We start from the raw sequence: 11,882 nt of genomic DNA on the forward strand, positions 1-11,882 counted from the left end.
TGACAGGATAGATGTGATTATGGGTGGAGTTTCCAGATATGTCCTTCTTCCAAATATGGCCAGAGTTTATCCAGATCTTCTGCACCTGAGAATTTCTACTTATCCTTTTTTATATCTGCCATAAGCCTCAGACTTTGTTTAATCAAACCAATATAGATATCAACAATGCTGGAATCAGTGGGATCCTAATAAATTGTTTAGTTTATTGTGTATTACTAAGAAATTTCTGAAAGTTAGACAGACAGTTTACCTCGAATTCTTATTGTGAGATTCCCAGGGTACAATCTGGACTGCTGAATAGCAGTCCTCACCAAGTTCTTCAGCCTAGGGTGCCTTTCACATTGCTTCACTGTGAGAACAACCACTCCTGGTCTGTTCACACACAGCCTCTAGCATGCAAATCACTCCCAGATGAATTATGAGTGCTTCTGGCCAGCCACTCCTGAATCATATTACAGGGCAACAAATAGTACAACAAATTCCCAGTCGCAGCCTTATCCCCAGAAATAAGCATCTTGTACTGCCCAGCTCTTTCCTTCTGTGCAGTACAAGCTCATAGGAAGTCTGTCATTTCACTAACAGAATATGATATGCGCAAACTCCAGTCGGAGAACACTTCATTCTCCCAGGTCACTCAATTACAGACCTAAAAGTGGCAATACTACAACAAAAAAACTTCAGAAACAGACTCCAACGAGAAACTGCTGAATTGGAATTAATTTGCAAACTAGACACCATTCAATTAGGCTTGAATAAAGACTGGGAGTGGATGGGTCATTACACAAAGTAGAACTCTTCTCCCTACTCAAACCTTCTTGTCAATTGTTGGAAATGGGCCATCTTGATTATCACTACAGAAGTTTTTTTTTCTCCTGCTGACAGAAGCCCACCTTCACTGATTACACTTGTTATAGTGAGTTTGGCAACACCCATTTTTTTCATGTTCTCTGTGTATACATATATATCTTCCTACTGTATTTTCCACTGCATGCATCCGATGAAGTGGGTTTTAGCCCGCAAAAGCTTATGCTTAAATAAATGTGTTAGTCTCTAAGGTACCACAAGTACTCCTCATTCTTTTTATCTCAAATTAAGTTTCCCAAACACTTCAATCCAAATACACACTGGCTTAGATAAAACAAGTTTATTAACCACAGAAAGATAGATGTTAAGTGGTTGCAAGCAATGAGGTATAAAAGTCAGAATTGGTTACAAATTGGTTGATTATTAGTTTGAATTTTATAACAAGCTAAGTTAATTTAAAGCAAAAAGGTTTCTCTCATCATATGCTTATAGCAGTCTGACTGGATTTCTGAGCCAGGACCCTTCCCCTAGTTCAGTGATGCTTTCTTTGTCTTTCAAATATGGTTGATGCTGTGAGTAGAGATGAGGGAAGGGAGGTAATCTGTGTCCTCTGTTCTCCCTTCATATAGCATTTCTCTTCTTTGAGAATCATCTCCAACTGGGATTAAGGTGACAGCAAGTTAGTTTGCCAAGATGTAAATATCTCGCTCATGCCTTTCTTTCTGCCAGAGAATGGCTGCTTACCAAGGTGGTTGTCCAATTGATTTTGTTGACACTTGGCTGAGACATCTGTGATGGGTTCAATCACAGAAACCCCCTTGGGACTGTCACCTGATGTGCTGAAACAATCTCTGAGCCCATTTTTTCTGCCAGTTTAGGCCTTCGGAACCCTGTCTTGTCGAGCCAGACATGTCAGTCTGCTCCAACACAGACCCAAGGTCTGAACCACGCATCCCAAAGCTGCAGACTTAACTGAAAACAGCTTAAGAAGTGCTCCTGTCTCCAGCACGAAGACACCCTGCTCCAAACTCCAAATGAATTCATTTTACTCTGTATAAAGCTTATACAGGGTAAACTCATAAATTGTCCGCCCTCTATAACACTGATAGAGAGATATGCACAGCTGTTTGCTCCCCTAGGTATTACTCATTAACTCTGGGTCAATAATAAACAAAAGTGATTTTATTAAGTATAAAAAGTAGGATTTAAGTGGTTTGAAGTAATAACAGACAGAACAAAGTAAATTACCTAGCAAAATGAAACAAAACACGTAAGTCTAAACCTAATACATTAAGAAACTGCATACAGGTAAATCTCACCCTTAGAGGTGTTCCAATAAGCTTCTTTCACAGACTGGACTCCTTCTTAGTCTGGGTCCAGCAATCACTCACACCCCCGTAGTTACTGTCCTTTGTTGCAGTTTCTTTCAGGTATCTCTTACGGGTGGACAGGCCAACTCTTAAGCCAGCTGAAGACAAAATGGAGGGGTTTCCAGGGCCTTTTATATTCTCTCTCTTGTGAGTGGAAACCCCTCTGTTCTCCTGTGCAAAATCACAGCAACAAGATGGAGTTTGTAGCCACCTGGGCAAGTCACATGTCCATGAATGATTCAGCGTTTTGTAGGCCGACGCCATTGTTTACATGTTAGTTTGAACACTCCCAGGAAAACTCAGATGTGTATTGGCATCTCCCAAAGTCCATTGTCAGTTAAGTGTTTCTTGATTGGGCACTTACTGAGAATAGTCCTTTCTCAAGAAGCTGACCAAATGATTCACTGAGGCTACTTAGAATCAAACACATTGAGATACAAGTACATAGCCAATATTCAAACTTCAAATACAAAAATGATACACACATACAGACAGCATAATCACAACCAGCAAACTGTAACCTTTCCGTAGACACCCCACTTGACATCCTCTGTACAAGACCTGGTGCAATGAAAGGACCCTGGTTGCAACAATGATGTATGTTTGGAATATGACTTAGTAACATCACACAGTAGAATCTTAATTTACATACAATGTTGCCACTCATTTTACCAGGACAATGAAGGTCAGCGAATTATGAGTTTTCAAATGATACCTCACAAGGCATACTTTGTATAAAATTTATTATTGTTTTGTAAAAGTAGTGAACATACGAGTATAGTCTGTCACATTTATATCCTAATTGTGACAGCTAAATACATAATACTTCTACATATTCATCAACATATACTGATATAATTTGTAATAGAGGTTGCAACATATTGTATCATACTACTTATTCTGAAAAAAATATTATTGACACATCTGTCACAAATTTTAAAAAGAAATCACATCAATGGATTGGCATAATCTATTCACTGTTGCTTTAAAGGTAACACATTTTCTTGATGTCTCTGAGAACAGCTTATCTTCTGTGCCTACTTGATGTTTAACGGTGAAAGACTAAGGCATCTGGAAAATGTAAACAAAACTTTAACATGTTCAGCAAAGGTAAAGTGTTTTATTATAGAAACATAGTGAAAACCTATGAATAGACTTAACATCTTGAATATAAAACTTGAAGGAAAATACCTCTCTCCCATTACCTAGATGTAACATAAAATACACTGGCACCTCTGAGAGAAGAGGAATATCATGCATCACATCCTGACACATATTTGTCAACTCCTTTTGGACTGGGCACTGTGAAGGTTTAGAATCAAGTCTCCATCGGGGCGTAAATTGAGCCAGAGCTGTCCACAGCAAAGATCTGGTAAATATTTTCAGTTGCCCTAGAGTTTTTATAGTATGTTGGGGGCAGCTGTGGGAAGCTCTGAGAAATACTCTATTAAAATTTAACCCCTGCCTGGAATCTACTGTGAATCTCAGTAAGTAAAATCTGGGTGAAGGTGTTTGTAACAGGGTGGCTTGCCATATGGGATGGAGAGCTGGGAGCTAAGACAACTCTGATTACATGATCAGCCTCTCCTCCTGGAGAAGAATCAAATGATTTCTCTACAAAAAGGAGCAGGAAGTTGCAGTGAAGAAAGAATGCTCAGGAAACTGAAGCTGTAGAAACACTGCAGGGGGAAAGAAGAATCCTGCAGGGCCCTGAGTCAGCAGGAGGAAAAGCTCAAGAAGCAGGAGAGAGTGAGAAGAGCTCTCCAGGCAGGGATGTATGGGAGAGATCCTGTCCAAGCAGGGGAGAAACCGCAAAGACCCAGCTGGAAAGGTCTGTGGAGAAAGACAAACTCCAGGCTGGAGGTGCTGGAAAGCAGAACAACAGTCATGCAGGGAGGCAGGGCTGTGCTCAGCTGAAACTGGGATGAAGCCTGTATGAGTCTGTGTTTTATTTTTGAAAGACTCTTGGATTATCAGGAATGAGAACTGAACTGGGGTTGGGGACTAGAGGGCCAATGTACACCTGAGGACTCAATGAATTGGATCCCAGTAGGGGATTCTTTGAACTACCTTTGAACTGAGCGAGTTCTTTAAGGGCCCTGCAAAGGGGGAAACAGAGGCAGGGTACTGCAGAATGACCTGTGATCATGAGGGGTGCTCAGGAGGTGGCTGCCCATGTTACAGTTTTAATATAGATTTTTCTAGATTTACTAGAAAGCCGACCGCCCTTCTGAATGGAGTTTAAGCACAATAACCTACTTTAGGAGTTCTTCTGATTATGCTGAAATCAAGACAGTTAAATAAATTATTATTTTCACTCCCAGAATTTTAGGACATGAGGAATGGATCTCATAAATGAAGTGAAAATCCATGGAGCAATGTACAGGCTCAATTCCCAATCCCTCCTACTGTACAATATTGCTTTCCAGGAAGTCACCTGTAGCTGGTATATCTTCTTAGGAATCTCCCACAGCATAACCATGTATCCAAACTACCAGAGGCTTTCCTCGGATCTAGTATTTGCTGGAAACCCCCCTTGTAAACCATGGCTTTGAGCCTTTCACTGCAAAACAGTTGGGAAGCCATAAAGAGATTTAAGGGCTTTCGGTTTAGAACTGGACAGTGTACCCCAGCGGACTTGGGAACTGAAAACACACAGTTTAACCAGTCCTGGAGATTTCTGTTGGCGCTCACTCTAAGGTTTTGTCTCATCTCCTTCTCTAAAACTAGCAAGGTATCTAGGTTTATTTCTGAAAGGGCATCCTTTGTAGGGGGTGGATTTGGAAATAATTTTGGCCTCTCTAATACCCACTGTAGGACTGATAAGCCTTTCCCAGACTTGAGCACAAAGCTGAAGCCTTCCTGAAGTTGACTGGACTGGCAACGGGAAAGAGAGAACCTCTTCTAGCAACTGTAGGGGGGCTTCCCCAATGGGGCTGTGAAGGTTTGATTCTCATAGGACTTTTTAAAGTACTGTATGGTTTATAGATGATCTGCCTCTGTTAGATATTTATTTGAAGTGTGAAATGCATCTGATCATTAAAGTATCAGATTGTCTTGTAAAACGTCTGACTTTGGAAAGTACCGCTATGTCTGTATAAACATTTAGCCCACGTCCACACTACAGGGTAAAATCGATGTTATTAAAATCGATTTTATAAAGCAGGCTTTATAAAATCGATTTTGCGCGTCCACACTAGGGCTACTTACATCGATGTTGAGCGTCCATGTTCCCTGGCGTCCATCTTTTCCCTGAGCGTTGCACTCTGGGTACCTATCCCACAGTTCCTGCACGGGTCCCTGCCCTTTGGAATTATGGGTTACTAGCCCAGTGCATGATGGGATCAAAGTCCCCGTCCTGGGTGGTTCTGGGTACAGCCCCCCCCCCCTTCCTGTAAACGGCACACAGTCAGTTCGCGCTGTTTTTACTGGCTGCAGTGAGGGAAACGCCATTTTGCAGCAAGCATGGATCCAGGTCTGCTCTTGTCCTTGATCGCGAATGCTGTAAATAATTCACGCATTCTCGTTCTATCACTGCTGACCCATGATGCAGAAATGCAAGAGAGAATGCTTGAATGCGGGGACGACAGCGATGACGAACTGGAGAACGAGTTTTCTGACTCCCCGGGCCCCTGCACGTTGGAGCTCCTGACGGTTATGGGTGAGGTTCTACCCATTCCGCGCCGCTTTTGGGCACGGGAAACAAGCACTGACTGGTGGGACCGCATAGTCCTGCAGGTGTGGGACGATTCGCAGTGGCTGCGGAACTTTCGCATGCGTAAGAGCACTTTCTTTGAACTTTGTGACTCGCTTTCTCCTGTCCTGAAGCGGCATAATACCAGGATGAGAGCAGCCCTCACAGTGGAAAAGCGAGTGGCAATAGCCATATGGAAGCTTGCAACGCCAGACAGCTACCGGTCAGTCGGTAATCAATTTGGAGTGGGCAAATCTACTGTGGGGGCTGCTGTGCTGGAAGTATCCAAAGCAATCATTAAGCTGCTGCTTCGAAAGGTTGTGACTCTGGGAAACGTGCAGGCCATTGTGGATGGCTTTGCTGCAATGGGATTCCCTAACTGTGGGGGGGCCATAGATGGAACCCACATCCCTATTTTGGCACCGGAACACCAGGGTGCCCAGTACATTAACCGCAAGGGGTACTTTTCGATGGTTCTGCAAGCCCTGGTGGATCACAAGGGACGTTTCACCAACATCCACGTGGGATGGCCAGGAAGGGTTCACGACGCACGTGTCTTCAGGAGCACTACACTGTTTAAACGGCTGCAGCAAGGGACCTACTTCCCTGATCAGAGAATAACAGTTGGAGATGTCCAAATGCCTATTGTTATCCTTGGGGACCCAGCCTACCCCTTGATGCCCTGGCTAATGAAGCCATACACAGGCAGCCTTGACAGTGCTCAGGAGTTGTTTAATTACAGGCTGAGCAAGTGCAGAATGGTGGTAGAATGTGCATTTGGCAGGCTTAAGGCGAGATGGCGAACGCTTCTTACTCGCTCAGATCTTAGCCAAACCAATATCCCCTTTGTCATTGCTGCTTGCTGTGTGCTCCACAATCTCTGTGAGAGCAAAGGGGAGGCCTTTATAGCGGGGTGGGAGACTGAGGTAAACCACCTGGCCGCTGATTATGCGCAGCCGGACACCAGGGCAATTAGAAGATCTCACCAGGATGCTGTGCGCATCAGAGAAGCACTGAAAAGTAGCTTCCTCATGGGCCAGGGTACAGTTTGAATGCTGATTTTCCTTTCAATTGATTGCTGCCCTCCCCGTCTATGCGGTGTTGCTGCTGCAAGATACTTTGCCTGCAGCATTCCTCAATTGCTTGCTTAGGTTACTTGCAAGAGCTGTCCATTGGAAAACATATAATTCTGTATTTCCCAATTATTACCTACCTCCACCATTAGCTGCTTCCGTCTGCTGCTAGGCACAGTACCTGCAACCTTCCTTAACTGCTTTTTTATTGAAAATAAAGTTACTACTATTTGTTACAAGAATTGTGTTCTTTATTTAAAATCAGACCCTTTCATCAATCAAGCATAATGCTTGTTGTTACAATACTGTGCATGAAATTTCATAACTCATTGTTCTATGGGGGACGGAGCGAGGGAGGTTTGGAGGAAGGGGGAGGGAGGTTTGAAAGAAGAAAGTGCATCAGAGAAGACAGAACAAGAATTCTCATGGACCAGGTTACGGTATGGCTGCTTTCTTTGTTTTCCCTGTATTGCCCATATCCCCAATTGTCAAATCCTGATGCTGATAACTAGCTTCCGTGCAGCTTTCCAAAGCTGCTTGCTTTAGTTCATTACCAATCTACAGTCACACTGCCTTAATAGCATGACCTGAGAGTAAAAAATAGGCAAAGGTGCCATGGTAGAAGTTTGGATCATTAGAGGAGGGAAAAAACAGGACACAAAGGGCTTTTCAATCTAATGAAAGCCTTCTGGTTGGAGTGTCCGCAGCGGTGGAGGGGGCTGGTGCAGAGAGCCTTCCCCCACGCGTTCTTACACGCCTGGTTCTGGAAGGTGTGGGACAGGGTGAGTACTGAGGGAGGTTATACACGGGCTGTAGGGGCATTCTGAAACCACGGAGCTCTTGCAGCATATCGCGGAGGATGTCAGTCTGATCACGAAGAAGATCCAGAGTTGCTGCTCGCCAGCGCTGATCTTCCTGCCACCTGACATCATTTTTGGCGTCCCTCCTGTCTTCGCGTTGACTGGCAGCCTCCCTGTACTTTGCGACCAATTGCTTCCAGTCTCCCTGCTGAGCTCTCTCTGTACGGGTTACTGCCATAATTTCGGTGAACATGTCCTCACGCGTCCTCCTTTTCCTCAGTCTTCTTATGATACCCCCCCACGTAGATGAGAAGCGAGAGGGAGGCTGGAGAAATGTGCAGCTGTGTGTGGGGGGGTGGGGTTTGGAAAGAGTGATAAAAGAATCATAAGAGACACATTTCACACAACCATGCATACAGTCTCTCCCCTCACTGACCTGTGCCTGTTACCGAACCTTGAACATTTTACTTTACCACAAGGTCACCTTAGGATTCCTTTAATACTTATTGCTTGTGGCTGAGGACAGAGAGTTCTGCTCAGACGCAGGTCAGGGGAGCACACAGACCATGTCCGGAGAAAATGGTAAGTTAATAATGGCTAGTAATCCCTGTAGTAGATTGTACTGGTAATCAAGCTACTCTCCTTCCCTGGTTTGCTCTCGTGTTCCCCGAACAAGCAGGTCTCCTTGCCTGCGGTTTGCTGGGTGGTTCGGGGAACGCGAGAGCAAAGCAGGGAAGAAGAGTAGCTTCCCGCGGTTTGCTCTCGCGTTCCCCGAACCACCCAGCAAACCGCAGGCAAGGAGCCCTGCTTGTTCGGGGAACGCGAGAGCAAAGCAGGGAAGGAGAGTAGCTTCCCGCGGTTTGCTCTCGCGTTCCCCGAACAAGCAGGATGAATCCGCCCTGTAACAATGGAGACTTTTCTAAAAACCACCTCATGGGTCACTGTTTTAGGAAAGGTTTTTAATCTACTTGGTCAGTGACTCTAAGTACAGGTAGTGATTTGAAGCACCCAGTAAAAAAGGCTTACATTAAACCGAAGCTTTTAGTAAAAAAAATTACACTCACCAGAGGACGGTCCCTCAGCTTCATTTTCTGGAGTACTGCCTTGAGATGGCTGGCAGGGAACCTCAGTAAGGGTGAGGAAAAGATCCTGGCTGTTTGGGGGGATAAAATGCTCTGTGCTCTCTGCTGGAGCCTCCTCCTCTTGGTCCTCATCATACTGATCATCGCCATCAAATAAATCTTCCGTAGTTGCAGGAATCACGACGCCCACCTCTGAATCAACAGACAAGGGGGGGTTCGTCGTTGCGCTGTTCCCCAATATTGCGTTAAGCTCGTCGTAGAACCGGCATGTTTTGGGGGCAGAGCCTGACCTGCCCTTTGCTGCTTTGGTCTTCTGATACGCCTGTCTGAGCTCTTTCACTTTCACTCGGCACTGTAACGAGTCCCTGGTATGTCCCCTCTCCCGCATGGCATTAGAAATTTTTTCAAAGGTTTTCTCATTTCGTCTGCTCGAGCGCAGTTCTGAAAGCACTGACTCTTCTCCCCATACAGCTATCAGATCGAGTAACTCCTGTGTGCTCCATGCTGGAGCTCTTTTCCTATTTTCAGGAGACTGCATTCTTCTCTCTGCTGCTGAGAGCTCCACGCTGTGCAAGCAGGAAATGGAATTTCAAACTTCCCGGGGCTTTTCCTGTTTACCTGGCCAGCAGAAGAGTACCTTTACCTGTGTAGAGTGGCCACTAGAGCACTGTGGGATACGTCCCGGAGGCCATTAACTTCGATGGCCGTCCACACTATCATAAAATCGATTTTAAAAAATCGATTTTGGGGTTACTCCTCTCGTTTTGATGGAGTTCCAAAATCGATTTTAGGGACCCTTAAAATCGATTTTATGCACTCTGTAGTGTGGACGGTTACAGCTTTAAATCGATTTAGAGCTCTTAAAATCGATTTAAAGCTCTAGTCTGGACCTGGCCATGGTGTCCTTAATTGATCAAAGGAACATATCTGCCTATGTTTGTCAAGCAATTGATTACATTTAGTAAGACCAAAAATATCTCAGTCTTCATACAAAAACAGACAGTCTCCAAGGCAGTGCTTAATTTGTTCGGGCCTGAACCCTGGCAAATCTACATATGGCAATTCATAGCACCAGCACCTCTGCCACATCAGTTAGGAAAGTAAAGAAAAATCTCTATTTTTTGCTCTGAAATGTGTTTTTCTTAAAATTATCAACACAGTTGTATCCATCAGAGCCATAACCGGAGTGGGGCAAGTGGAGCAGCTGCTCAAAGAGCAAAGCTGGTCTTGTGGAAGGGGGGAATGGGGTGGATAAAAAAAACAGAAGAGAGTAGTAGAGCCCTGCACAGGACTGGAATCCTGCAGGTCCCATTACCATACCATCAGTACTTCTGCGCTGCTGCTGCTAGCGGCGGTGCTGCCTTCAGGTCCAGTTGCCTGGATGACACAGAGGATGCAGAGAAGCTGATGACACAAGCAGCAAGGAAAGAAAACAATAGCTTAGCCAGTCAAATATGGCTATTTTATGGACTTTTCTGGAGAAGTAAATCACAAGGCTGTATCCATTATCACCTCTTCCAAACACTGCAGGATTAGGGTAAGGAAAAACCTGATTTTTTTTTTTAAAGTTTGGTTACATTTGTTTGGTCCATACTCAAATATAATTTGTTGATGTTCCTTAATAATATAGAAAACAAAGTAGACATAGTTAGCTACTTTTATAGATTTATGTTAAGTTTGTTACTGTGATGTACCATAGCTGGTTGTTAAGTATTAGTACGATACAATGCAATATAATGCAATACAATACTGCAGTTATGGTTATTTCAACTGAACAAAGAATGGTTGTGGAGCGGGAGAGAGAGTGTGTGTGTGTGTTCCAGGGGAAGAGTGTTACAGGAGGGCAAGGAACAAGAGAGGTGCATGCAAGAATAATATTCTGTAATAACACTGGGGAGAAAGCCAATGATTTCCAGATCACATTTGCCGAATTTACATGCAAGACAAAGGTGGTTTTTTCCTAACCCCGCTACCATGGGGCTAGCTTGAAATCTGATAGTTAAATTACATTATTTTAGTGGACTGAGCACTAGACTAGGATTCTAGTGATATGTGTTCTACTCTTGGCTCTGCTACTGGCCTCCTGGGTACTTGAAGAAAGACACTTCACTTTCCTGTGCATCAGTTTCCCCATCAAATGGGCTAAGAGCTACTGAAGAAAAAACACACTATATAAGAGCTAGGTATTACTTTTCATTTGTGCACTATCAAGGTTCTACAGGCCAAAAGCTGCTTTCAGTTACACTTGTGTAATCCCATTGTCCCAAAAATCTATTGGTCAAATCTTATGTACACACAAGAATTGTACTGCTTTAGTTATACTGGTATAGTTTAGGCAGTACAATCTCACTACTGTAGACGGACAACTATATAGAATAAGAAGTGTCTTTACCTATGTAGCTATTCATGTTTGGGAAGAGGAGTAAACTACAAGGCACCTTTATACCAGTACAACTGCATCCGGCTTAGAGGCTGTACCAATTTAGCTATTTCAGTAGGAAAAGAAATCACACCCCTAACTACAACAGTTATATTACTAAAACAATTATGTTTAGACCAAACCTCATATTCTTAGGCTGTCCATCTCTATAATATCTAGATGCTACTGCCAGTAAATCCATGGTCATTGTCTATGCAACCTTTTTGCCCTCAGAGAAATGACACTGGTGTAAATAAGGGAATAATTTGAAGAAAATAGGGTTGCAAAGGTGGTCTTGAAATTTGATTTTTATATCTTTTCTATGTGGGAAAATTAACTAGCATAGCTATTGCATAATAGCTTTCCTGTATGAACACACTGCTCCCAAATAAAAGTGACTTCAGAAGCAAAGTAATTATTCCAGAAAAAAATCATTTAAATTCCAGAAGAGAGCGTACATGCAGGAGAGTTTTTCCAGAATACTTAAAATTTACCAGAATAGTTATTCTGCAATAGCTATGCTGGTCAATTTCCCCCCATGTAGACAAGATTTAAGTTAATCTTGATAATGATCAAGCCAAAAGAAAATCTAGTTCTCTCTCCCAAAGCTGTGTGTCTGGCATCCTTGCATAACAAAACT

At 43.6% G+C, this 11,882-nt stretch overlaps 1 protein-coding gene across 1 annotated transcript; it reads right to left on the reverse strand.

Moving 5' to 3' along the window:
- Window positions 1–7,567: 7,567 nt before the first annotated feature.
- Window positions 7,568–9,403, reverse strand: LOC127047893 (zinc finger and SCAN domain-containing protein 29-like). The gene is made up of 2 exons (XM_050946766.1): window positions 8,806–9,403; window positions 7,568–8,082 (listed from the first exon to the last, which is right to left on the reverse strand). The coding sequence occupies exons 1-2, from the start codon at window positions 9,359–9,361 to the stop codon at window positions 8,027–8,029; spliced, it is 612 nt and encodes a 203-aa protein (XP_050802723.1). The 5' UTR covers window positions 9,362–9,403; the 3' UTR covers window positions 7,568–8,026.
- Window positions 9,404–11,882: the final 2,479 nt, after the last annotated feature.

Source organism: Gopherus flavomarginatus, chromosome 3 (assembly GCF_025201925.1).
Source record: "Gopherus flavomarginatus isolate rGopFla2 chromosome 3, rGopFla2.mat.asm, whole genome shotgun sequence".
In the NCBI taxonomy this organism is placed as follows: domain Eukaryota; kingdom Metazoa; phylum Chordata; order Testudines; family Testudinidae; genus Gopherus; species Gopherus flavomarginatus.